The sequence below is a fragment of the Anas acuta genome, chromosome 33, assembly GCF_963932015.1.
Source record: "Anas acuta chromosome 33, bAnaAcu1.1, whole genome shotgun sequence".
NCBI lineage: Eukaryota > Metazoa > Chordata > Aves > Anseriformes > Anatidae > Anas > Anas acuta.
The window spans coordinates 120-25,949 of NC_089011.1; the positions used below are offsets into that span (position 1 = coordinate 120).

Genomic DNA, 25,830 nt, shown 5'->3' on the forward strand with positions numbered 1-25,830 from the left:
TCCCATCTGGGACACCCCAACTCTCCCAATTCCCTCCCAAATCCCATCTGGGATACCCCATATCCCCTTAACCCCCCCAAAACCCCATCTGTGGCACCCCAAATCCCCCCCAAAACCCCCCAAATCCCCCCAAAACCCCATCCGGGACACCCCAAATCCCCCCCAAATCCCTCCCTCGACCCCAAATCCCCCCGAAATCCCCCCAAAATCCCCTTACCTGGCATCGCCTCTACTCCTCCCCCTTCCCCTGTTTTTGGGGGGGTCCCTCGGGGTCTTCTGGGACCCCCCCGGGCTCTTGGGGTCCCTCGGGGGTCCCCGGGGGGGTCTCTGGGGGTCTCCGTTGGGGTTTCGGACCCCAAAAGCAGACGGGAAAAGTCCCCTGGTTCCATCGCTGGGGGGGCTGGGGGGGAAAAGGAGGGGTCAGCACCCCAAATTTTTGGGGTGGGGACCCCAAAAATGGCTCTAAAGGGGTTGGGGGCAAAAATTGGTAGTGAGGGAGCCCGAAAATGATGGGAAAAGGGGAAAAATCCCAAAAGTTTTTATGGGGGGGGGGCATTGACCCCAAAATATTTAAGTGGGGAGACCCCAAAAATTTAAATTGGGGGACCCCAAAAACTTAAATTGAGGGACCCCAAAAAAATTAAATGGGGAGAATTCTCTAAAAAAATTTAGGGAGAATTCCCCCCCAAAAAAACTTAAATGGGGGGGAAATACCCCAAAAAATGTAGGTTGGGGGGACCCCAAAAGTGTTTAAATGGGGAGAATCCACTCAAAAATACTTAAATAGGGGGAAATTGCCCCAAAATCTTATGTTGGGAGACCCCAAAAATGTAAATAAGGGAAATCCCCCTAAAAAACCTTAATTGGGGGGAAATCACCCCAAAACGTAGGTTGGGAGACCCCAAAAATCCTAAATAGGGAGGAAACCCCCCAAAAAAACTTAAATGGGGGGAAATCTCCCCAAAATCTTATATTGGGACACCCCAAAAAAACTTAAATAAGAGAAAATCCCCTAAAAAAAATTAAATATGATGAAATTGCCCCCAAAAAACTACACTTAGAGACCGAAAAAAAACAAAATGGGGGAAATTTCCCCCAAAATATTAACTAGGGCGAATCATCCCTAAAATTTTGGGGGTAAAACCCCCCAAAATGGGATTTTGGGGACCCCAAAACCCTCCTTACCCGCTTCCTGGCGGCCTCGCAGCCTCCGTCCTGGCGGCCTTCCTCCCGGCCTCCTCCTCCTCCTCCTTTTCGGGTCTCCAATTTGGGGTCCCCCCGGTTTTGGGGTCCCCCCCTTACTTCCTCCTCCTCTTCCTCTTCCTCCTCCTCCTCTTCTTCCTCCTCCTCCTCCTCATTTTGGGGATTTTGGGCTCCCCTTCCCAAAATCCGGGCGTCTGACCCCAAAACCCGAACCTCCGACCCCAAAACCCGATCCTCCGACCCCAAAATCCGGGCATCCGACCCCAAAATCCGGGCATCCGACCCCAAAACCCGATCCTCTGACCCCAAAATCTGGGCGTCCGACCCCAAAATCTGGGCGTCCGACCCCAAAACCCGATCCTCTGACCCCAAAATTTGAGCCTCCGATCCCAAAATCCGAGCATCCGACCCAAAATCTGAGCCTCCGACCCCAAAACCCGATCCTCCAACCCCAAAATCCGGGCGTCCGACCCCAAAATCCGATCCTCCGATACCAAAACCTGAACCTCCGCCCCCAAAACCCGATCCTCCGACCCCAAAATCCGCTCCTCCGACCCCAAAATCCGCGCCTCCGACCCCAAAATTTGAGCATCTGACCCCAAAATTTGATCCTCTGACCCCAAAATCCGGGCCTCGCCCCCCGCCGCCGGCCTCCTCCAGCCTCTCCCGGCAGAGGGGGCAAGAATTTGGGGTCGCGTCCCCCCCCCTTGACCTGGCCCCCACCCCAAAATTTGGCCGCCCGCACCCCTGGCACCGATGGCGGCGGCCGACGGGGTGGAGGCCGCGGTGGGGGGGAGGCCGGGGCCGGGTCAAAGCCCGGCGGCAAACGGGGCACTGGGGGCGGGGGGGGGGGGCGTTAATTGGGGGTCGGGGGGCGTTAATTGGGGGTTTGGGGGCGTTAATTGGGTATTTGGGGTCGTTAATTGGGGATTTGGGGGCGTTAATTGGGGGTTTGGGGGTGATAATTGGGAGGTAGAGGCCAGTTGGGTGGTGGAGGACGTCAAGTGGGGGTTGGGGGGCGTTAATTGGGGGTTGGGGGGCGTTAATTGGGGATTTGGGGGCGTTAATTGGGGGTTTGGGGGCGTTAATTGGGGGTTTGGGGGCGTTAATTGGGAGGTAGAGGCCAGTTGGGTGGTGGAGGACGTCAACTGGGGGTCGGGGGGCGTTAATTGGGGGTCGGGGGGCATTAATTGGAGGTTGGGGGGCGTTAATTGGGCGTTGGGGGGCGTTAATTGGGGGTTGGAGGGCGTTAATTGGGGGTTGGGGGGCGTTAATTGGAGGTTGGGGGGCGTTAATTGGAGGTTGGGGGGCGTTAATTGGGGGTTGGGGGGCGTTAATTGGGGGTTGGGGGGCGTTAATTGGAGGTTGGGGGGCGTTAATTGGAGGTTGGGGGGGCGTTAATTGGGGATTTGGAGGCGTTAATTGGAGGTTGGGGGTCGTTAATTGGGGGTTGGGGGGCGTTAATTGGGCGTTGGGGGTCGTTAATTGGGGGTTGGGGGGGCGTTAATTGGAGGTTGGGCGGCGTTAATTGGGGGTTGGGGGGCGTTAATTGGGGGTTGGGGGGCGTTAATTGGGGGTTTGGGGGCGTTAATTGGGGGTTGGGGGTTGTTAATTGGGGGTTGGGGGGTGTTAATTGGAGGTTTGGGGGAGTTAATTGGGGGTTGGGGGGCGTTAATTGGGGGTTTGGGGGTGTTAATTGGGCGTTGGGGGGCGTTAATTGGGCGTTGGGGGGCGTTAATTGGAGGTTGGGGGGCGTTAATTGGGCGTTGGGGGGCGTTAATTGGGCGTTGGTCAACGGTTGGCCACTGTTGGTCATCGTTGGGCCACTACTGGTCATTTTTGGGCCACTATTGGCCGTTTTTGGGCAACTGTTGGCCATCGGTTGAGCGTTGGTCATCGTTGGGCCACTATTGGCCATCGTTGGGCTACTGATGGTCATTTTTGGGCCACTGTTGGTCATCGTTGGGCCACTATTGGCCATTTTTGGGCCACTATTGGCCATCGGTTGAATGTTGGCCATCAGTTGGACCTTGTTGACCACCGTTGGGCCACTGTTGGCCATCGTTGGGCCACTATTGGCCATTGTTGGGCCGTTATTGGCCATCATTGGGCTACTGGTGGTCATCGTTGGGCCACTATTGGCCATTTTTGGGCCACTGTTGGCCATCGGTTGAGCGTTGGCCATTGTTGGGCTACTATTGACCATCGTTGGGCTACTGTTGGCCATTTTTGGGCCACTATTGGCCATCGGTTGAGTGTTGGCCACCAATTGGACCTTGTTGGCCACTGTTGGGCCACTGTTGGCCATCGTTGGGCTACTATTGACCACCGTTGGGCTACTGTTGGCCATTTTTGGGCCACTATTGTCCATCGGTTGAGCGTTGGCCATCAGTTGGCTACTGTTGGTCATCGTTGGGCCACTATTGACCACCGTTGGGCCACTATTGACCACCGTTGGGCCACTATTGGCCATCGTTGGGCCACTGATAGTCATCGTTGGGCCACTATTGGCCATTTTGGGGCCACTGTTGGCCATTGGTTGCGTGTTGGTCATCGTTGGGCCACTGTTGGCCATCGTTGGGCTACTACTGGCCATCGGTTGAGCGTTGGCCACCGGTTGACCACTATTGGCCACCAATTGACCACTATTGGCCACCAATTGACCACTATTGATCATCATTGGGCCACTATTGACCACCGTTGGGCCACTGTTGGCCATCGTTGGGCAACTATTGGCCATTTTTGGGCCACTATTGGCCATTTTTGGGCCACTATTGGCCATCAGTTGAGCGTTGGCCACCGATTGACCACTATTGGCCACCAATGGACCACTATTGATCATCATTGGGCCACTATTGACCACCGTTGGGCCACTGTTGGCCATTTTTGGGCCACTATTGGCCATTTTTGGGCCACTATTGGCCATTTTTGGGCCACTATTGGCCATCAGTTGAGCGTTGGCCACCGATTGACCACTACTGGCCACCGATTGACCACTATTGACCCCCGATTGGCCACTATTGACCCCCGATCGGCCATCATTGCCCCCCCCTTGCCCGTTGGCCACCGCTTGCCCCCCGTTGGCCACCGCTTGCCCCCCGTTGGCCACCGCTTGCCCCCCGACCTCCTCCACGTCCCCCCCTCCACCCGACGCCGCGTCGGGTTGCCGAAATCTTCCGCCCCCCACCCGCGACCCCTCGGTGGCCACCCGGACCCCCTCGGTGGCCACTTGGGGGTCCCGGGTGGCCACTTGGGGGTCCCGGGCCACTTGGGGGTCCCGGGTGGCTACTTGGGGGTCCTGGGTGGCCACTTGGGGGCTTTTTTGGCGGTGCCGGTGGAGGTGAACTTTGAGGTTGCCCCGGGTGGCGAAACGGTTGCCACAAACGCCGCAGCCGTAGGGCCGCTCGCCCCCGCAGCCGTGCCTAAAAACCCCGGAATTCACCCCAAAAATATTTAGGGGTCGCACGTGGGGTCCCGGGGGGTCGCCCGGCAACGGGGCGGATTCGGGGGTTCGGCCGCGCGGGGCCGGCGCCAAGCGGTAGGGGGCGGCGAAAAAAACCGCCGCCTGCTCCGTTTTGGGGGGAAAAAAGGGGAAAACGGGTTTGGGGGGAGGGTTTTGGGGTTTTTTGGGGCGCGGGGGGTGGGTTTTCGGGGGGCCCGGCGCCCCCAAAAGGAGGAGGTGGCGGCAAATTTCTTGGGTGAGCTGCATCTGGCGGAGCTGGCGCTGCCGCAAAACCCGCAGCTCCTCCAAAAGGAGGGGGATGTCGAGGTTTTGGGGCGAAAAATGAGGATTTTGGGGGTTTGGGGGGTTTTGGGGAGGGGGAGGGGGGAAGCGGCGGCGGCGGGGGTCCGGTTCGGGGGGCATCACCGAGGAGGAGGAGGAGGAGGATGAAGGCTCCTTGGCGGGCGGGCGGCGGGGGGCCGGGGAGGCTGCGGGGAGAAAAAAGAACCAAATTAGCGGGGTTTTAACCCAAAATAAATGCCCTTCCCGTGACGCGGGACCGCATGAGGGGGGGTTGCCAAACGCAAAACGGCTGGGATTGGACCCAAAATTGGGGAGATTGTGGGCAAAATTGGGGAGATTGTGGCCCAAATCACGGGTATTTTGCCCAAAATAAGTGATATTGGGCCCAAAATCGCCGGTTCGTGCCTAAAATTGTTGATATTATGCCAAAATTGCTGATATTTTGCCCAGAATTGCTGAGATTGTGCCCAAAATTACTGATATTGTGCCCAAAATTGCTGATATTTTGCCCAAAATTGCTGATTCATACATAAAATTGCTGATATTGTGCCAAAATTGCAGATATTGTGCCCAAAATAGCTGATATTTTGCCCCAAATTGCTGATTCCTACATAAAATTGCTGATATTTTGCCCAAAATAGCTGATATTTTGCCCAAAATTACTGATTCATACATAAAATTGCTGAAACTGTGCCCAAAATTGCTGAGATTGTGCCCAAAATTGCTGATATTTTGCCCAAAATTGCTGAGATTGTGCCCAAAATTGCTGATTCACACCCAAATTTGTTGATATTGTGCCAAAAATAGCTGATATTTTGCTAAAAAATGCTGACATTTTGCCCAAAATTGCTGATATTGTGCCAAAATTGCTGATATTGTGCCCAAAATTGCTGATATTTTGCCCAATATAGCTGATTCACACTTAAAATTGCTGATATTTTGCCCAAAATTGCTGAGATTGTGCCCAAAATTGCTGATTCATACATAAAATTGCTGATATTGTGCCAAAAATAGCTGATATTTTGCCCAAAATTGCTGATTCATACATGAAAATGTTGATATTGTGCCCAAAATTGCTGAGATTGTGCCCAAAATTGCTGATTCACAGCCAAAATTGCTGAGATTGTGCCCAAAATTGCTGATATTGTGCCAAAATTGCTGATATTGTGCCCAAAATTGCTGATTCACACTTAAAATTGCTGATATTGTGCCAAAATTGCTGATATTTTGCCCAAAATTGCTGATTCACACCTAAAACTGCTGATATTGTGCCCAAATTCGCTGATGTTGTGACAACAATCCTTGATATTTTGCCCAAAATTGCTGAAGTTATGCCCAAATTCACTGATACTGTGCCAAAAATTGCTGATATTGTGCCAAAATTGCTGATATTTTGCCCGAAATTGCTGATTCACACCTAAAACTGCTGATATTTTGCCCAAAATTGCTGACTCACACCTAAAATTGCTGATATTGTGCCCAAAATTGCTGATATTATGCCAAAAAATGCTGATATTGTGCCAAAAATAGCTGATATTTTGCCCAAAATTGCTGATATTTTGCCCAAAATTGCTGATTCACACCTCAAATTGCTGATATCACACCCCAAAACCCTGAAATTGCACCCAAAATCGCAGATTCACCCCCAAAATTGCTGATTTTGCACCCAAAACTGCTCATTCACACCCAAAATTCCGGAAATTGCACCCAAAACTGCTGATATCGCACCCAAAATCGCAAGTTTTGCACCCAAAATTCTCCCCCCATAACCCTTCAAGGATTTTCTACCCCCAAAATCGCCGAAATTACCCCCAAAATCACCTCCATAAACAATCCCCTCCTGAACCCCAAAATCCCCGTTATTCACCCCAAAATCCTCTCCCCCTCCCCCTAAAGGACTCCCCCTCTGAGAGGCCCCAAAATCCTCATTATTCACCCCAAAATCAACTCGCGTTCCAAATAAACAATTCCCCCCCCCAAGCCCCTAAATTCCTGTTTTTCACCCCAAAATCTCCTCCTTAGAAACAATTTTCTAACAGCAAACCCCCAAAATCCCCTTTATTCACCCCAAAATCAATTCCAGTACCTGTAAACAATTTCTCCCCCTGCAAAACCCCAAAATCCACATTTTTCACCTCAAAATCGATCCCCCTTCAAAATAAATGATCCCTCCCCTCCCCAGCTGCCCCAAAATCCCCCTTATTCACCCCAAAATCCATTTCCCTTCCCCAGAAACAATTTCCCCACCCCAGAAGCCCCCAAATCCCCCTTATCCACCCCAAAATCGATTCCCCCTCCCCACAGCCATTTTCCCCCCTAAAAACCCCCAAAATCCGCGTTATTCACCCCAAAACGACCCCTCCCCTCGCACTAAGCAACCCCCCCGTGCAAAACTTCCCCAAAATCCCCATTTTTCACCCCAAAACCCAGCCCCAAGCACGGACAGGCCCCTCGGCCGTCACCCACCTCCCGGCTCGGCCATGGCACCCCCCCCCCCAAAAGTGACGTCATGATGACGTCACAGCCGGGGGGGGAGGGGGTCCTGAGGGGGGTTTGGGGGAATTTGGGGGGATTTGGGGCGGATTTTTGGGGCAGATTTTCAAGGATTTGGGCAAGTTTGAGGGGGGCTTTAAGGGGGGCTGTGGGGGGTCCTGGGGAGTTTTGGGGGCAATTTTCAGGGATTTGGGGTCTTTTTGGGGAGATCCTGACAGGATTTTTGTTATTTTGGGGAGTTTTGGGTGGTTTAAAGAGTTTTTTGGGGGGGTCTGGGTGGATTTGGGGGAGTTTTGGGGTCTTTTGGGGCAGATCCTGACAGGATTTTGTTGTTTTGGGGGAGATTTGGGGTCTTTTGGAGGAAATCCTGACAGGATTTTTGTTACTTTGGGGAGTTTTGGATGTTTAAAAGTGTTTTTTGGGGGGTTCTGAGTGGATTTGGGGGTGTTTTGGGGTCTTTTGGGGGAAATCCTGACAGGATTTTTCTTATTTTGTGGAGTTTTTGAGGGTTTAAAGAGTTTTTTGGGGGGTTTTGGGGTGTTTGGGGGGAAATCCTGACAGGATTTTTGTTATTTTGTAGAGTTTTGGGGTCTTTGGGGGGAAGTCCTGACAGGATTTTTATTATTTTGTGGAGTTTTTGACGTTTTAAAGAGTTTTTTGGGGGGTTCTGAGTGGATTTGGGGGAGTTTTGGGGTCTTTTGGGGCAGATCCTGACAGGATTTTGTTGTTTTGGGGGAGTTTTGGGGTCTTTTGGAGGAAATCCTGACAGGATTTTTATTATTTTTGGGAGTTTTTGAGGGTTTAAAGAGTTTTTTGGGGGGTTTTGGGGTGTTTGGGGGGAAATCCTGACAGGATTTTTATTATTTTTGGGAGTTTTGGATGTTTTAAAGTGTTTTGGGGGGAGTTCTGTGTGGATTCGGGGCAGTTTTGGGGTCTTTTGGGGCAGATCCTGACAGGATTTTGTTGTTTTGGGGGAGTTTTGGGGTCTTTTGGAGGAAATCCTGACAGGATTTTTATTATTTTTGGGAGTTTTTGAGGGTTTAAAGAGTTTTTTGGGGGGTTTTGGGGTGTTTGGGGGGAAATCCTGACAGGATTTTTATTATTTTTGGGAGTTTTGGATGTTTTAAAGTGTTTTGGGGGAGTTCTGTGTGGATTCGGGGCAGTTTTGGGGTCTTTTGGGGCAGATCCTGACAGGATTTTGTTGGTTTTGGGAGATCCTGACAGGATTTTGTTACTTTTTGAGGCTTTTGGATGATCCTAAAGACATTTTGGGTTGTTCCTAATTTTTTTTGAGGCGGTTGGGGGGGTCCCGACGCTTTCCGACCCCACCCCGCAACTTTTTTGGGCATTTCACCAACTTTTCCCCCCTTAACCCCCTCACCCATTCCCCCCCCAAAACCCCATTTCCCGACCCCACAACACGGGGGGGACCCCTAAGGACCCCCCCAACCCCTCGACCCCCCCAAAAACCCCCAAAATCCTCTCAAATCCCCCCAAAAAACCACCTCCCCCCCCACCCACCGTGTCGGAGCGGCTGAGGCCGGCGCTGCTTGCGGCGAGACATCGAAGGGGGGGGAAGGGGGGGGGCCCAACCCCGGCCCCTCGGGGACACGCCCCCCCCTTTTGTTTTTTTTTTCCTTAAAATCCCTTTTTTTGCCTTTTTTCCCTCAGCTTTTGTCCCTTTTAACCCTTTCCTTCCCTCCCCCCCCCCCCCCGTAGTCCCCAATGGACTCGGCGGCCCCCGGGGGCGGTTGCTAAGGGGAACGGCGCCGTTGCTACGGCAACTGCGTTGTTGCTAGGGGGCGGTGCGCCGTTGCTAGGGGGCGTGGCGCCGTTGCTAGGGGGAGGGACGCGGTTGCTACGGGAGTTGCGCTGTTGCTAGGGGGCGGTGCGCTGTTGCTAGGGGAAGCGGCGCGCCGCCAGGCCACGCCCCCTGCGAGCGCGGCGGGGCCAATCAGAGCGCGTTGCTAGGCAGATTAGAGGCTTGGTGGTGACAGTATCCAGAGTACGGTGGCGCGGAGGGGACAAAAGACCTCGGAGTGCGTTTGCTGGGTTCTACCTCCCAGTATGGCCCAGTATGGCCCAGTATGGCCCAGTAAAGCTCCTGAGGCTGGTTATGGGGTAATGTTGCCTCCCAGTATAGCCCAGTACGGCCCCAGTAAGCCTCCTGCCGCTGGTTATGGGACATGGATGCCTCCCAGTATAGCCCAGTATGGCCCAGTATAGCCCAGTATGGTCCAGTAAGCCTCCTGCAGCAGTGTAGGGGGTGTTTGAGGTCTCCCAGTATGTCCCACTATATCCCAGTATGTCCCAGTAAGGCTCGTGCAGCTGGTTGTGGGGTACAGATGCCTCCCAGTATGTCCCAGTATAGCCCAGTATGGCCCAGTAAGCCTCCTATAGCAGTGTAGGGGGTGTTTGGGGTCCCTCAGTATGTCCCAGTATAGCCCAGTATAGCCCAGTATGGCCCAGTAAGCCTTCTGAAGCTGGTTATGGGGTATAAATGCCTCCCAGTATGGCCCAGTATAGCCCAGTATGGCCCAGTAAGCCCCCTGCAGCAGTGTAAGGGGTGTTTGGTGTCCCCCTGTATAGCCCAGTATAGACCAGTATGGCCCAGTAAGCCTCCTGCAGCAGGGTATGGGGTGTTTGGGGTCTCCCAGTATGGCCCAGTATAAACCAGTCCATCCCACAAGCCCCATGGGCTTCATTTGCCAGTGGCGCGAAAAAGGAGCCCAAAATGGTCAAATTCCTATTTTTAACATTATTTTTCCCCCTATTTTTAACCTTTGTTGTTGTTTTTGAGTTTCTCCCCTAGGGGGCCGCGTTTTGGGCTAAAACGAGGTGTTTTTGGCCAAAAGCAGCTGTCCCCAGGCAAATGAGGCCTTTTGGGGAAAAAAACAGGCGGTTTGGGTTAAAAATAGAGCTGAAAATCCCTTTTTTTTTTTTTTTTAATATATATATATTTTTTAATATATTTATGTTTTGGTTAATTTTAATTAAATTTTGGGTATTTTGGTAAAATGTTGGGTTTTTAATATTAAGAAATGGAAAATAATAGAATTAATGGAATTAATAAAATAAGAATAGAATTAATAAAATAATTAATAATAGAATTAATAAAATAATAGTAGAATTAATAATTAATAAATACATAAAATAATTATTTATAAATAGAATTTTATTTATAAATATGGATAAAATTATCAAAAAAATATAATATTGAAAATATAAAAATAAAAGAGATTTTTTAAAGTGAAAATAATGCTAATTAGAGCAAAACCATTAATTTATTAAAATGTTTATTGGAAATAATTTAATTAAAAGCATTTTTAAGATTTAGGAAGAAAATGCAATTTATTTAAAAATATTTTAAAAGTATTTATGAAAATAGAAATAATAATATAAAAATATATTAATAATATAAAAATAATAAAAAATCAATAAATATAAAATTTATATAATATTTATGAATATATCATATGTAATTTATTACATATTATTTAATATTTAATATAAAATATTAATAAATATAATAAAATACAATAAATATAATAAATAATAATCAAATAGAATTATAATTTTAATTAATTAATTATATAATTAATTAATAATTTTATATATATAATAATTCGATGTTTTTACTTAAATTATAAACATTTTATTATTACAATATCTAATAAATAATTTATTAAATATATACGATAAGTACATATAAAATGCATAATAGGTAAAAATTAAAAAAATATATAAAATCAAAATTAAAAATAATAAATGGAGAATAATAAAAATGTGAAAAATATAAAATATGAAGTACAAAAAAACAGTTATTTCTAGTAAAAATAATAATAAATAGCATTTATTTCTAATAATCGTGGCATTATTAATAATAATCGTCATTTCTAAACAAATAATGATATTATTAGTCAAAATTAAGGGGAATAATAAAATTTAGTGTTTCTTTAAAAAAATAATAAAAATATTTGTAATATAATGATAAAAAGTCCGTGTTTTCAATCAAATAATTGTCGTAATGCCCAAATAGCACCAATTTTATTTTTTTTATTAAAAAATAATAATTCGGTAAAATAAAAATTCAATAAAATGGAATAAATTCAATATAAAAATAAATTAAAATAAAATAATTAAATTAAATTAAAAAATAAAATAAAATAAAATAAAATAAAATAAAATAAAATAAAATAATTAAAAAATAAAATAAAATAATAAAATAAAATAAAATAAAAAAATAAAATTCAATAAAATAATTCTGAAACATCCCCCGAAATTAGTAATGGAGAAAGAAATTGTTAAATTAATAAATTTCATTAATAAAGTAATAAAAAAGTACGATAGCACCAATTCCTGCTAAAATAAGGATAAAAAAATATATAATTTTTCTAATAAAATAATAATAATTCTAATAAAATAGTGATATTTCTATAATTATAATTCTAATATTTATACTATAATAATAATAATAATAATAATACGCAGATTTCTTAAAAATAATAATAAATAATAATAAATAAAAATATATAAACAAATAAAAATAAAATAATAATAAAATAATTTAAAAAATTAATAAGAGATGTTTCTAATAATTTTAGAATAGCGAGTTTTTCTTGAAATTAATAGCAAAAGAGGTATTTCTAATAATAATATTAAAAGACGTATTTCTTAAAAATAATAAAAAGCGTATTTCTAATAATGCTAATTTTTAAATATTTCTTCAATAATAATAATAATTTCTAATAATTTTAAGGTAGCGGATATTTCATATAAAATAAATAAAATAAAAAAAGAAATAATAAAAATAAATGAAAATAAATAAAAATAAATAAATAAATACATTTTTAAGAAATTGACAATTATTATATGAAATAAATTCGAATAAAACCATAAAAAAATCCAAATAAAATAATAAAAAAATCAAATTAAAAAAATAATAATTCAAATAAAATAATAAAAATACCACTTTTAAAGCAAAATTAACCAAAACCTGGAGAATTTGGGGCCCGAGGTGAGTTTTTGAGCTCGTCGCCTCCTTCTGAGGCCCGCCCGCGCTGCGGCCCCATTTTTCTGTCATTTCTCCCCAATTTGGGGTTTCCCCGCCACGCAGGTGCCCGGCCTGAAAATAACCAGAATCGAAGCTGAAAGACCCAAAAATGCCTTTTTTTGCACATTTCTTACGTTTTCGCCAGCTGGGGGCTTAGAAATAAATCCATTCTCCCCCGAAAGTTGCGATTTTCGTTAAATTTATATATTTTTTTTCCCAGGCACCTGCTAATTGCGTTTTTCCCAACTTCCCCCGCAATTGGGGGCAATTACTCGATATTCGGTAAATTCGGAGCTTATCATTTCCGATACTTTCCTGCCCACCTAAATTCCAGGATTTTGGTTAAAAATAGAATCGGGGGCACTTTTGAATTAAAAGTAGTTGTAATTAAAAGTAGTTGTAATTAAAAGTAGTTGTAATTAATCGTAATTAAATGTAACTTATATAATTAAATATATTTATTAATTAATTAAATATATTTATGAGTATTTTTATAATAAGATTATATTTATACTCGAATATATTAATTAAGTGATATTAATATAATTAATTAACTAATATATTTAAATAATAAATTTATTAATATAAAAATAAATAATATATTAATTAATTAATATATTAATTAGATTATTTGATTAGATTTGATTAGATTATTTGATTAATTAGATTTATAATTATTTTATAATTATAAATAATTAGAAATGTTTTAATTGTTGATAATTCCAGGTGTTGCTAATTAAGTGTACACATAAATTAACACTTTTAATTAAATACATCGATTTTTATTATGATATTTATATTATAATATTAAATTAATATTTTTTTATTAATTTTAATTTTTATTAATAATTAAATTAATATATATAATTTATATATAAATATATAAAATTAAATATATCATAAATTATATATTATTAATTATATACGATTAATTATATATATTTAACATTCTATATGAAATATATACTATATATATATTAATTATATTTAATTATATTTAATTAGGATTCTTGCTTATGTTTTTAATTAACCACGTTTATAATTAACCCCGTCTGGCTGCCAAGTCAACCCTGACACGCACCTGCTGTGCCGGAGGCGGGGCGGCAGGGCCTCATTTGCATATGCAAATCAGCACGAACCTACGCTGCATGCAAATGAGAGGGGCGGGGCTTTAATTATGCAAATGAGGGGAGCTTTGAAGGGTGGTGCTGGGGTGGCCGTAGGTTTTTGGGGCAGCTGGGGGGTTCCCTGACCTGGGAGCCCAAATTGTCTTCATTCAACCCAAATTCTCTTCATTAAACCCAAATTCTCTTCATTGAACCCAAATTCTCTTAATTAAACCCAAATCCCCTTCATTAAACCTATATTCTCTTCACTGAACCTAAATTCCCTCCATTGAGCCCAAATTCCCTCCGCTGAGCCCAAATTCCCTTCACTGAACCCCAAATTCCCTTCATTGAACCCCAAATTCCCTCCACTGAGCCCAAATTCCCTTCTCTGAGCCTAAATTCCCTTATTTGAGCCCAAATTCCTTTCTCTCAGCCTAAATTCCCTTATTTGAGCCCAAATTCCCTCCACTGAACCCAAATTCCCTTCTCTGAGCCTAAATTCCCTTATTTGAGCCCAAATTCCTTTCACTGAACCCAAATTCCCTTCTCCAATCCCAAATTCCCTTCACTGAGCCCAAACTCCCATTATTGACCCCAAATCCCTACTCCGAGCCCAAATTCCCGTATTTGAGCCCAAATTCCCTTCACTGAACCTAAATTCCCTTCTCTGAGCCTAAATTGCCTTATTTGAGCCCAAATTCCCTTCACTGAACCCAAATTCCATTCTCTGAGCCTAAATTCCCTTATTTGAACCCAAACTCCTTTTACTGAACCCAAATTCCCTTCTCTGAGCCCAAATTCCCTCCATTGAGCCCAAATTCCCTCCATTCAACACAATTCCCATTTACTCAGCCCAAATTCCCTTCTCCAATCCCAAATTCCCATTATTGAGCCCAAAATCCCTACTCCGAGCCCAAACTCCCTTCACTAATATCCATGACTTTGGGCCCATATCTTGAGTTTTGGGGCAAATATGGAAATATCTTTGCTTTGGAGACATTTTTGACAAAATACACGCAAATTTCGGCCCTTTACGGTTCTTTCTTGCAGCACCCATCGCAGAATGGGTTGAATCTGCCAAAATTTGGCTACACTGGGCCATTGATTGTGGTGGTGCTGGTGGTGGTGGTGGTGGTCACATTGGTCATCTTGATCACCCAAATCCCTGGCATTCCACCCCAAATCATTTGCTGAACCCAACTCATTCCACTGACCCCAAGGTACTAAATTAAGCCCAAATTTACTGCTCCATGCCCCAAACTTGCACCAGGGGGTCCCTGACCCTGGTCTGCAAGGGCTCCGGCTTCACCTTCAGCAGCTACGGCATGGGATGGGTGTGACAGGCACCCGGGAAGGGGCTCGAAGCAGTCGCGAGTATTAACAGCGGTGGTAGTAGCACTTACTACACGCCAGCGGTGAAGGGACGCTTCACCATCTCTAGGAACAACGGGCAGAGCACGGTCACCCTGCAGATGAACAGCCTCAAGGCCGAAGACACCGCCACCTACTACTGCGCGACAGGTGGTGCTGGTAGTGCTTGGGGTGGTGGTAGAGCTGGTAGTGTTAATGGCTGAAAATATTAGAGTCACCAGGACCATCATAAATATCACAAAGACCAGCACCAACACCATCAGCATGACCAGTACCACAACCAGTGTCACCAGCAGCTCCAGCAGCAGCAGCACCATCAATACTACCAGGAGCACCACCACCATAACTACTAGCAGCTTTCGCGCAGTAGTAGGTGGCGGTGTCTTCGGCCTTGAGGCTGTTCATCTGCAGGGTGGCCGTGCTCTGCCCGTTGTTCCTGGAGATGGTGAAGCGTCCCTTCACCGCCGATGCGTAGTATGTGCCACCACCATAGCTGTTAATAGCTGCGACCTCTTTGAGCCCCTTCCCAGGTGCCTGTCGCACCCAATACATGTAGTTGCTGCTGAAGGTGAAGCCGGAGGCCTTGCAGACCAGGGTCAGGGACCCCCCGGGACTCACGAGGCCCCCTCCGGACTCATCCAAGGTGGCGGCTGCCCGCAGCCCTGGGGAGGAAGGACAGAGAGCGATGGGCTCAGCCTGGGGGATCCTTGACCTGGGCCTGCAAGGCCTCCGACTTCACCTTCAGCTACTACGGCATGAACTGGGTGCGACAGGCACCAGGGAAGGGGCTCGAGTTCGTCGCGGGTATTACCGGTAGTGGTGGTTACACAGAGTACGCGCCGGCGGTGAAGGGACGCTTCACCATCTCTAGGAACAACGGGCAGAGCACGGTCACCCTGCAGATGAACAGCCTCAAGGCCGAAGACACCGCCACCTACTACTGCGCGAAAGACTGTTGTGGTGGTCAGGCTCCTGATGGTGCTGGTGGTGTTGTCAATGTGTGAGATCTTGGTGTTGTTGCCCTTCATGATGATGACCATGGTGCTGTCAATATTGATGGTGCTCATGAGACCTGTGGTTGGAGAACCTGCTGGTAACCGGGATGAGTTGTGTTGGGGCCTTTCCCTGCGCCGTGCACTAAGCCAGCAGCACCAGCACCATCATCAATCCCATTAGCACCAGCACCACAACCACTGCTATAACATTTCGCGCAGTAGTAGGTGGCGGTGTCTTCGGCCTTGAGGCTGTTCATCTGCAGGGTGGCCGTGCTCTGCCCGTCGTTCCTGGAGATGGTGAAGCGTCCCTTCACCGCTGGCGCGTAGTTTGTGAAACTACCATCATAGCTAATACGCGCGACAAACTCGAGCCCCTTCCCGGGTGCCTGTCGCACCCAATACATGTCGTTGCTGCTGAAGGTGAAGCCGGAGCCCTTGCAGACCAGGGTCAGGGACTATTGAGGCTGAGCCCACCGCTCTCTGTCCTTCCTCCCCAGGGCTGCGGGCGGCCGAGACCTTGGATGAGTCCGGAGGGGGCCTCGTGAGTCCCGGGGGTCCCTGACCCTGGTCTGCAAGGGCTCCGGCTTCACCTTCAGCAGCTACAGCATGGGATGGATGCGACAGGCACCCGGGAAGGGGCTCGAGTACGTCGCAGAAATTAGCAGCAGTGGTGGTAGCACAGCCTACGCGCCGGCGGTGAAGGGACGCTTCACCATCTCCAGGAACGACGGGCAGAGCACGGCCACCCTGCAGATGAACAGCCTCAAGGCCGAAGACACCGCCACCTACTACTGCGCAAAATGTGCTGGTAGTGGTTGTGGTTATGCTGCTAGGATTGATGGTGCTGCTGGTGCTGGAGCTGCTGATGACACTGGTAGTGGTACTGGTCATGCTGATGGTGATGGTGTTGGTGATGGTCTTTGTGATGATCATAATGCTCCAGGTGATGCTAATATTGTCAGCCATCAACACACGAGCACAATCAGCACTCCAATAACCACTAGCACTTTTCGCGCAGTAGTAGGTGGCGGTGTCTTCGGCCTTGAGGCTGTTCATCTGCAGGGTGAGCGTGCTCTGCCCGTTGTCCCTGGAGATGGTGAAGCGTCCCTGCACCGCCGGCGCGTAGCCTGTCCAACCACCACCAGTGCTAATAGCAGCGACGTATTCGAGCCCCTTCCCGGGTGCCTGTCGCACCCATCTCATGCTGTAGTCACTGAAGGTGTATCCGGAGCCCTTGCAGACCAGGGTCAGGGACCCCCGGGACTCATGAGGCCCCCTCCGGACTCATCCAAGGTGGCGGCCGCCCGCAGCCCTGGGGAGGAAGGACAGAGAGCGGTGGGCTCAGCCGCACGGCACGGGCCCCCGCACGGCCGTGGGGAGCCGGGGCCGCCGGCAGCCTCCGCGGGACCGGGCCCTACCTGGGACGGCGGCCAGGAGGAGGAGGAGGGCGAAGGCGTGAGGCCGAGGACTCATGGTAGGGAAGGGAAGGAGTGCTGGGTGCTGTGCGGACACTTCGTATTTGAAGGCGCCAAAGGCAGCATTCATCACGTCTTCTTCATGAGATATTTCATTGCCCTGAGCTATTTCATAATAAGTCAACGGAGCCCACCGCTCTCTGTCCTTCCTCCCCAGGACTGCGGGCGGCCATGACGTTGGATGAGTCCAGAGGGGGCCTCATGAGTCCCGGGGGGTCCCTGACCCTGGTCTGCAAGGCCTCCGGCTTCACCTTCAGCAGCTACAACATGGGATGGATCCGACAGGCACCCGGGAAGGGGCTTGAAGAGGTCGCAGCTATTAGGAACGATGGTAGTAGCACATGGTACGCGCCGGCGGTGAAGGGACGCTTCACCATCTCCAGGAACAACGGGCAGAGCACGGTCACCCTGCAGATGAACAGCCTCAAGGCCGAAGACACCGCCACCTACTACTGCGTGAAAAGTGCTAGTAGTTATACTACAGCTGCTGGTAGTGACATTGCTGGTGCTCCTGGTGCTGGTTACATCGATGCTGGTGGTGACATTAAAAATGGTCTTGGTGATGTTGACGGTCTTGGCATTGATTGTGGTGGTGCTGGTGGTGGTTGTGGTGGTGCTGGTCACATCGCTCATCTTGATCACCCAAATCCCTGGCATTCCACCCCAAATCATTAGCTGAACCTGACTCCTTCCATTGACCCCAAGGTACTAAATTAAGCCCAAATTTCCCGCTCCATGCCCCAAACTTGCCCCTGGTGGTCCCTGATCCTGGCTTTCAAGGGCTCCGGCTTCTCCTTCAGCAGCTACCACATGGGATGGGTGCAACGGGAACCCAGGAAGGGACTTGAGTACGTCGCGGGTATTCAGAGCGATGGTAGCACATGGCACGACCCCGTTACGAGCAGTAGTAGCAGACCTACACGCAGGCAGAGCTGGGATGAGTTGTGTTGGGACCTTGCCATGGGCTGTGGATGAGACCAGCAGCACCAGCAGCACCAGCAGCACCATCAATCCAATCAATAGCAGTACAACCACCGCAAGAATAACTTCTCGTGCAGTAGTAGGTGGCGGTGTCTTCGGCCTTGAGGCTGTTCATCTGCAGGGTGACCGTGCTCTGCCCGTCGTTTCTGGAGATGGTGAAGCGTCCCTCAACCGCTGGTGCGTAGTGTGTGCCACTACCACTGTAGCCAATTTGGGCGACGTATTCGAGCCCCTTCCCGGGTGCCTGTCGGATCCATGCCATGGCGTTGCTGCTGAAGGTGTATCCGGAGCCCTTGCAGACCAGGGTCAGGGACCCCCCGGGACTCACGAGGCCCCCTCCGGACTCATCCAAGGTCTCGGCCGCCCACAGCCCTGGGGAGGAAGGACAGAGAGCGGTGGGCTCCGTTGACTTATTACGCATTTACTCAGTGCAATGAAATAACCCAAGGAGGGTTAACCCAATTAATGCCCCCTTGGGCGCCTTCAAATACGCAGCGTCCCCACAGCACCCAGCACCCCTTCCCTTCCCCACCATGAGTCCTCGGCCTCACGCCTTCGCCCTCCTCCTCCTCCTGGCCGCCGTCCCAGGTAGGGCCCGGTCCCGCGGAGGCTGCCGGCGGCCCCGGCTCCCCACGGCCGTGCGGGGGCCCGTGCCGTGCGGCTGAGCCCACCGCTCTCTGTCCTTCCTCCCCAGGGCTGCGGGCGGCCGAGACCTTGGATGAGTCCGGAGGGGGCCTCGTGAGTCCCGGGGGGTCCCTGACCCTGGTCTGCAAGGCCTCCGGCTTCACCTTCAGCAGCTGGGGCATGCAGTGGGTGCGACAGGCACCCGGGAAGGGGCTCGAATACGTCGGTGCTATTAGCACTGGTGGTGGTTGGACAGGCTACGCGCCGGCGGTGGAGGGACGCTTCACCATCTCCAGGGACAATGGGCAGAGCACGCTCACCCTGCAGATGAACAGCCTCAAGGCCGAAGACACCGCCACCTACTACTGCGCGAAAGAAGCTGGTGGTGGTGGTTGGGGTTATGGTGAAGGTATTGCTGGTGCTGCTGATGCTGGAGCTGCTGATGACACTGGTTGTGGTACTGGTCATGCTGATGGTGTTGGTGATGGTGTTTGTGATGTTTATGATGGCCTTGGTGATGATAATATTGGCAGCCATCAACACCACCAGCACTACCACCACTCCAACCAGCACCATAACTTTTCGCGCAGTAGTAGGTGGCGGTGTCTTCGGCCTTGAGGCTGTTCATCTGCAGGGTGAGCGTGCTCTGCCCGTTGTTCCTGGAGATGGTGAAGCGTCCCTTCACCGCCGGCGCGTAGCTTGTGAAACTACCATCATAGCTAATACCCGCGACCCACTCGAGCGCCTTCCCAGGTGCCTGTCGCACCCACATCATGGCGTAGCTGCTGAAGGAGAAGCCGGAGATGTTTGGGACTATCCAAGGACTGCTGTGAGATCTGAAGAGAGGAGATGTGGTGCCAGACGGCCACACGGCAGCAGAGGCTGGTGGAGGGAAGGGAGATGTGGAGGAGCTGAGTGACAGGAAGCACAGTGCTCGGGTTCTCTGAGTGTGAAGGGGGCCTCGTGAGTCCTGGGGGGTCCCTGACCCTGGTCTGCAAGGGCTCCGGCTTCACCTTCAGCAGCAACGACATGTATTGGGTGCGACAGGCACTTGGGAAGGGGCTCGAGTGGGTCTCGGGTATTACCAGTAGTGGTAGTTACACAAGCTACGCGTCGGCGGTGAAGGGACGCTTCACCATCTCCAGGAACAACGGGCAGAGCACGCTCACCCTGCAGATGAACAGCCTCAAGGCCGAAGACACCGCCACCTACTACTGCGCGAAAAGTGCTAGTAGTTATACTACAGCTGCTGGTAGTGACATTGCTGGTGCTCCTGGTGCTGGTTACATTGATGGTGGTGGTGACTTTAAAAATGGTCTTGGTGATGTTGACGGTCTTGGCATTGATTGTGGTGGTGATGGTGGTTTTGGTGGTGGTGGTGCTGGTCACATCGCTCATCTTGATCACCCAGATCCCTGGCATTCCACCCCAAATCATTTGCTGAACCTTCAGCAGCTACGCCATGGACTGGGTGCAACAGGCAGCCGGGAAGGGGCTCGAAGCAGTCGCGGGTATTAGCAGCGGTGGTAGTAGCACATTCTACGCGTCGGCGGTGAAGGGACGCTTCACCATCTCCAGGAACAATGGGCAGAGCACGCTTTGTGCATTAAATGTGTTCTAAACCTTGTAATTTTTATGTTTTAGCCTTTCATGACTTCTTTTGCCCCACATAATTAGGTGTTTTGTTGAAAAGTCCTTGGGCAGTATTTGCTATGTATTAGTAGTATTAGTAGTATTAGTAGTATTAGGCAGTATTAGTATAGCTGACAGTATTAGCATCACCAGCGCCGTCATAAATATCACAAAGCCCATCACCAACACCATCAGCATGACCAGTACCACAACCAGTGCCACGAGCAGCTCCAGCACCAGCAGCACCAGCAATACCTTCACCATAACCCCAACCACCACTACCAGCTTCTTTCGCGCAGTAGTAGGTGGCGGTGTCTTCGGCCTTGAGGCTGTTCATCTGCAGGGTGGCCGTGCTCTGCCCGTTGTTCCTGGAGATGGTGAAGCGTCCCTTCACCGCCGGCGCGTAGTAAGTGCTACTACCACCGCTGTTAATACTCGCGACGAACTCGAGCGCCTTCCCGGGTGCCTGTCGGATCCATCCCATGCCCCAGCTGCTGAAGGTGAAGCCGGAGCCCTTGCAGACCAGGGTCAGGGACCCCCCAGGCTGAGCCCACCGCTCTCTGTCCTTCCTCCCCAGGACTGCGGGCGGCCGCCACCTTGGATGAGTCCGGAGGGGGCCTCGTGAGTCCCGGGGGGTCCCTGACCCTGGTCTGCAAGGCCTCCGGCTTCGACTTCAGCAGCAAGGGCATGGGATGGATGCGACAGGCACCCGGGAAGGGGCTCGAATACGTCGCGGATATTGACGATGATGGTAGTTACACAAACTACGCGCCGGCGGTGAAGGGACGCTTCACCATCTCCAGGAACAACGGGCAGAGCACGGCCACCCTGCAGATGAACAGCCTCAAGGCCGAAGACACCACCACCTACTACTGCGCGAGAGGTCCTAGTGGTTCTACTACAGCTGCTGGTAGTGACATTGCTGGTGCTCCTGGTGCTGGTTACATTGATGGTGGTGGTGACATTAAAAATGGTCTTGGTGATGTTGACGGCCTTGGCATTGATTGTGGTGGTGGTGGTGGTGGTGGTGCTGGTGCTGGTGGTGGTGGTGGTCACATCGCTCATCTTGATCACCCAAATCCCTGGCATTCCACCCCAAATCATTTGCTGAACCCAACTCATTCCATTGACCCCAAGGTACTAAATTAAGCCCAAATTTCCCGCACCAGCAGCACCAGCAGCACCAGCAGCACCACCAGTCCAACCACCAGCAGCACATCCAATCCCGTTATAACTTCTCGTGCAGTAGTAGGTGGCGGTGTCTTCGGCCTTGAGGCTGTTCATCTGCAGGGTGGCCGTGCTCTGCCCGTTGTTCCTGGAGATGGTGAAGCGTCCCTTCACCGCTGACGCGTACCATGTGCTACTACCATCGTTCCTAATGCTGCGACCTCTTCGAGCCCCTTCCCTGGTGCCTGTCGCACCCACATCATGGCGTAGCTGCTGAAGGAGAAGCCGGAGATGTTTGGGACTATCCAAGGACTGCTGTGAGATCTGAAGAGAGGAGATGTGGTGCCAGACGGCCACACGGCAGCAGAGCCTGGAGGAGGGAAGGGAGGTGTGGAGGAGCTGAGTGACAGGAAGCACAGTGCTCGGGTTCTCTGAGTGTGAAGGGGGCCTCGTGAGTCCTGGGGGGTCCCTGACCCTGGTCTGCAAGGGCTCCAGCTTTGACTTCAGCAGCAAGGGCATGGGATGGATCCGACAGGCACCCGGGAAGGGGCTTGAAAGTATCGCAGTTATTAACAGCGGTGGTAGTAGCACTTACTACGCGTCGGCGGTGAAGGGACGCTTCACCATCTCCAGGAACAACGGGCAGAGCACGCTCACCCTGCAGATGAACAGCCTCAAGGCCGAAGACACCGCCACCTACTACTGCGCGAAAGATACTTACAGTGGTAGTGGTAGTTGTGCTCATCCTGGTGAGATTGGTGGTGCTGCTGGTGCTGCTGACATTGCTCATGGCCCAGGGAAAGGCCCCGACACAACTCACGCCGGCCACCAGCGGGTTCTCCACCCACAGCTCTTCTCACGCAGCACTGGGCTCTGGGGTCATTGCTCTTGAGCGTTTTCACCCATGAAATTCTCAGGGTGATGGATGGCAGTCCTCCCTAGGACTGCAGGTGGCTGTGATGTTGGATGAGTCCGGAGGGGGCCTCATGAGACCTGGGGGGGTCCCTGACCCTGGTCTGCAAGGGCTCCGGCTTCACCTTCAGCAGCTACTGGATGTATTGGGTGTGACGGGCACCCAGGAAGGAACTTGAGTACATCGCGGGTATTCAGAGCGATGGTAGCACATGGGACAAACCCATTATGACCAGTTGTAGCAGACCTACACGCAGGCAGAGCTGGGATGAGTTCTGTTGGGACCTTGCCATGGGCCGTGGATGAGGCTAGCAGCACCAGCAGCACCAGCAGCACCAGCAGCACCAGCAGCACCATCAATCCAATCAATAGCAGTACAACCACCGCAAGCATAACTTCTCGCGCAGTAGTAGGTGGCGGTGTCTTCGGCCTTGAGGCTGTTCATCTGCAGGGTGGCCGTGCTCTGCCCGTCGTTCCTGGAGATGGTGAAGCGTCCCTTCACCGCCGGCGCGTAGTATGTGCTACCACCAGGGTTAATAGTCGCGACCCACTCAAGTGCCTTCCCTGGTGCCTGTCGCAACCACTCCATGGTGTAGCTGCCGAAGGTGTATCCGGAGCCCTTGCAGACCAGGGTCAGGGACCCCCCGGGACTCACGAGGCCCCCTCCGGACTCATCCAAGGTCTCAGCCGCCCGCAGCCCTGGGGAGGAAGGACAGAGAGCGGTGGGCTCAGCCTGGGTAGTCCCTGACCCTGGTCTGCAAGGCCTCCGGCTTCACCTTCAGCAGCTACCACATGGAGTGGGTGCGACAGGCACCCGGGAAGGCGCTCGAGTGGCTCGCGGGTATTGACAGCTATGGTAGCACATACTACGCGTCGGCGGTGAAGGGACGCTTCACCATCTCCAGGAACAACGGGCAGAGCACGCTCACCCTGCAGATGAACAGCCTCAAGGCCGAAGACACCGCCACCTACTACTGCGCGAAAAGTGCTTTCGGTGGTTGGGGTGCTGTTAGTATAATCCTTGGTGGTTTAATCATTTATGGTGCTGGTGGTGGTGCTGGTGATTTCTTTCTGGTGTCTGGTCATTATGATGATGTTGGTGAGGGTCTTTGCGTTGTTCATCATGACCTTCGTGAGGTCAATATAGTCAGTCATCAATACCATCAGCACGAGCACTGATCCAAGCACTAGCAGCAAACTCCTAGCCCAGTAGTAGGTGGCGGTGTCTTCGGCCTTGAGGCTGTTCATCTGCAGGGTGGCCGTCCTGTACCAGGAGCTCCTGGAGACCAAGTGTCCCTGATCCGCCGACGCGTACCTTGTGTCACTACCACCCTTCCGAAAGTTTAGGATGTATTTGGGCCCCTTCCCGGGTGCACGTTGCACCCAAAACATGGGGTAGCTGCTGAAGGTGAAGCCGGAGCCCTTGCAGACCAGGGTCAGGGACCCCCCAGGCTGAGCCCACCGCTCTCTGTCCTTCCTCCCCAGGGCTGTGGGCCGCCGAGACCTTGGATGAGTCCGGAGGGGGCCTCGTGAGTCCCGGGGGGTCCCTGACCCTGGTCTGCAAGGGCTCCGGATACACCTTCAGCAGCTACAGCATGGGATGGATGCGACAGGCACCCGGGAAGGGGCTTGAAAGTATCGCAGCTATTAACAGCGATGGTAGTGGCACAAGCTACGCGCCGGCGGTGAAGGGACGCTTCACCATCTCCAGGAACAATGGGCAGAGCACGGCCACCCTGCAGATGAACAGCCTCAAGGCCGAAGACACCGCCACCTACTACTGCACGAGAAGTTATGCCTGCACTGGTTGTACTGGTATTGATTGGATTGATGGTGCTGCTGGTGCTGCTGGTGCTGCTGGTTTCATGCACGGCCCATGGCAAGGTCCCAACAGAACTCATCCCAACACCACCCGGGGGGAAGGCTGTGCTACCACTGCTCATAACGGGTTCGTGCCATGTGCTACCATCACTCTGAATACCCGCGATGTACTCAAGTCCCTTCCTGCATGCCCGTCGCAGCCATTAAATGTGGTAGCTGCTGAAGGTGTATCCGGAGGCCTTGCAGACCAGGGTCAGGGACCCCCCAAGCTGAGCCCACCGCTCTCTGTCCTTCCTCCCCAGGGCTGCGGGCAGCCAAGACCTTGGATGAGTCCGGAGGGGGCCTCGTGAGTCCCGGGGGGTCCCTGACCCTGGTCTGCAAGGGCTCCGGATACACCTTCAGCAGCTACGACATGGAGTGGGTGCGACAGGCACCCGGGAAGGGGCTCGAGTTCGTCGCGGGTATTAGCAGTGGTAGTTACACAAACTACGCGCCGGCGGTGAAGGGACGCTTCACCATCTCCAGGAACAACGGGCAGAGCACGCTCACCCTGCAGATGAACAGTCTCAAGGCCGAAGACACCGCCACCTACTACTGCGCGAGAAGTTATGCTCGTACTGGTTGTACTGGTATTGGTTGGATGGATGCTGTTGCTGGTGCTGCTTGTGCTGCTGGTGCTGCTGGTCTCATCCACAGCCCATGGCAAGGTCCCAACACAACTCATCCCAGCTCTGCCTGCGTGTTGGTCTGCTACTACTGCTCGTAACGGGGTCGTGCCATGTGCTACCATCGCTCTGAATAACCGCGACGTACTCAAGTCCCTTCCTGGGTTCCCGTTGCACCCATCCCATGTGGTAGCTGCTGAAGGTGAAGCCGAAGCCCTTGAAGGCCAGGATCAGGGACTCCCTGGTGCAAGTTTGGGGCATGGAGCAGTAAATTTGGGCTTAATTTAGTACCTTGGGGTCAATGGAATGAGTTGGGTTCAGCAAATGATTTGGGGTGGAATGCCAGGGATTTGGGTGATCAAGATGACCAATGTGACCACCACCACCACCAGCACCACCAGCACCACCACAATCAATGCCAAGACCGTCAAGATCACCAAGACCATTTTTAATGTCACCACCAGCATCAATGTAACCAGCACCAGGAGCACCAGAAATGTCACTACCCGTGAGTCCCGGGGGGTCCCTGACCCTGGTCTTCAAGGCCTCCGGCTTTGACTTCAGCAGCAAGGGCATGGGATGGA

At 50.4% G+C, this 25,830-nt stretch overlaps 1 protein-coding gene and 1 gene segment (V, D, J or C); one reads left to right on the top strand and one right to left on the bottom strand.

Annotated features, from left to right (window-relative positions):
* Nucleotides 1-309: 309 nt before the first annotated feature.
* On the bottom strand, nucleotides 310-9,158 carry LOC137846561 (nascent polypeptide-associated complex subunit alpha, muscle-specific form-like). Its single transcript, XM_068664561.1, has 3 exons — nucleotides 8,963-9,158; nucleotides 1,186-5,133; nucleotides 310-400 (listed from the first exon to the last, which is right to left on the bottom strand). The coding sequence occupies exons 1-2, from the start codon at nucleotides 9,003-9,005 to the stop codon at nucleotides 2,579-2,581; spliced, it is 2,598 nt and encodes an 865-aa protein (XP_068520662.1). The 5' UTR covers nucleotides 9,006-9,158; the 3' UTR covers nucleotides 310-400; nucleotides 1,186-2,578.
* A 9,740-nt stretch (nucleotides 9,159-18,898) lies between these two features.
* On the top strand, nucleotides 18,899-19,754 carry LOC137846545 (immunoglobulin heavy variable 3-23-like). The segment is given in 2 exon segments: nucleotides 18,899-19,013; nucleotides 19,120-19,754. Coding segments are annotated over 2 exon segments (603 nt in total).
* Nucleotides 19,755-25,830: the final 6,076 nt, after the last annotated feature.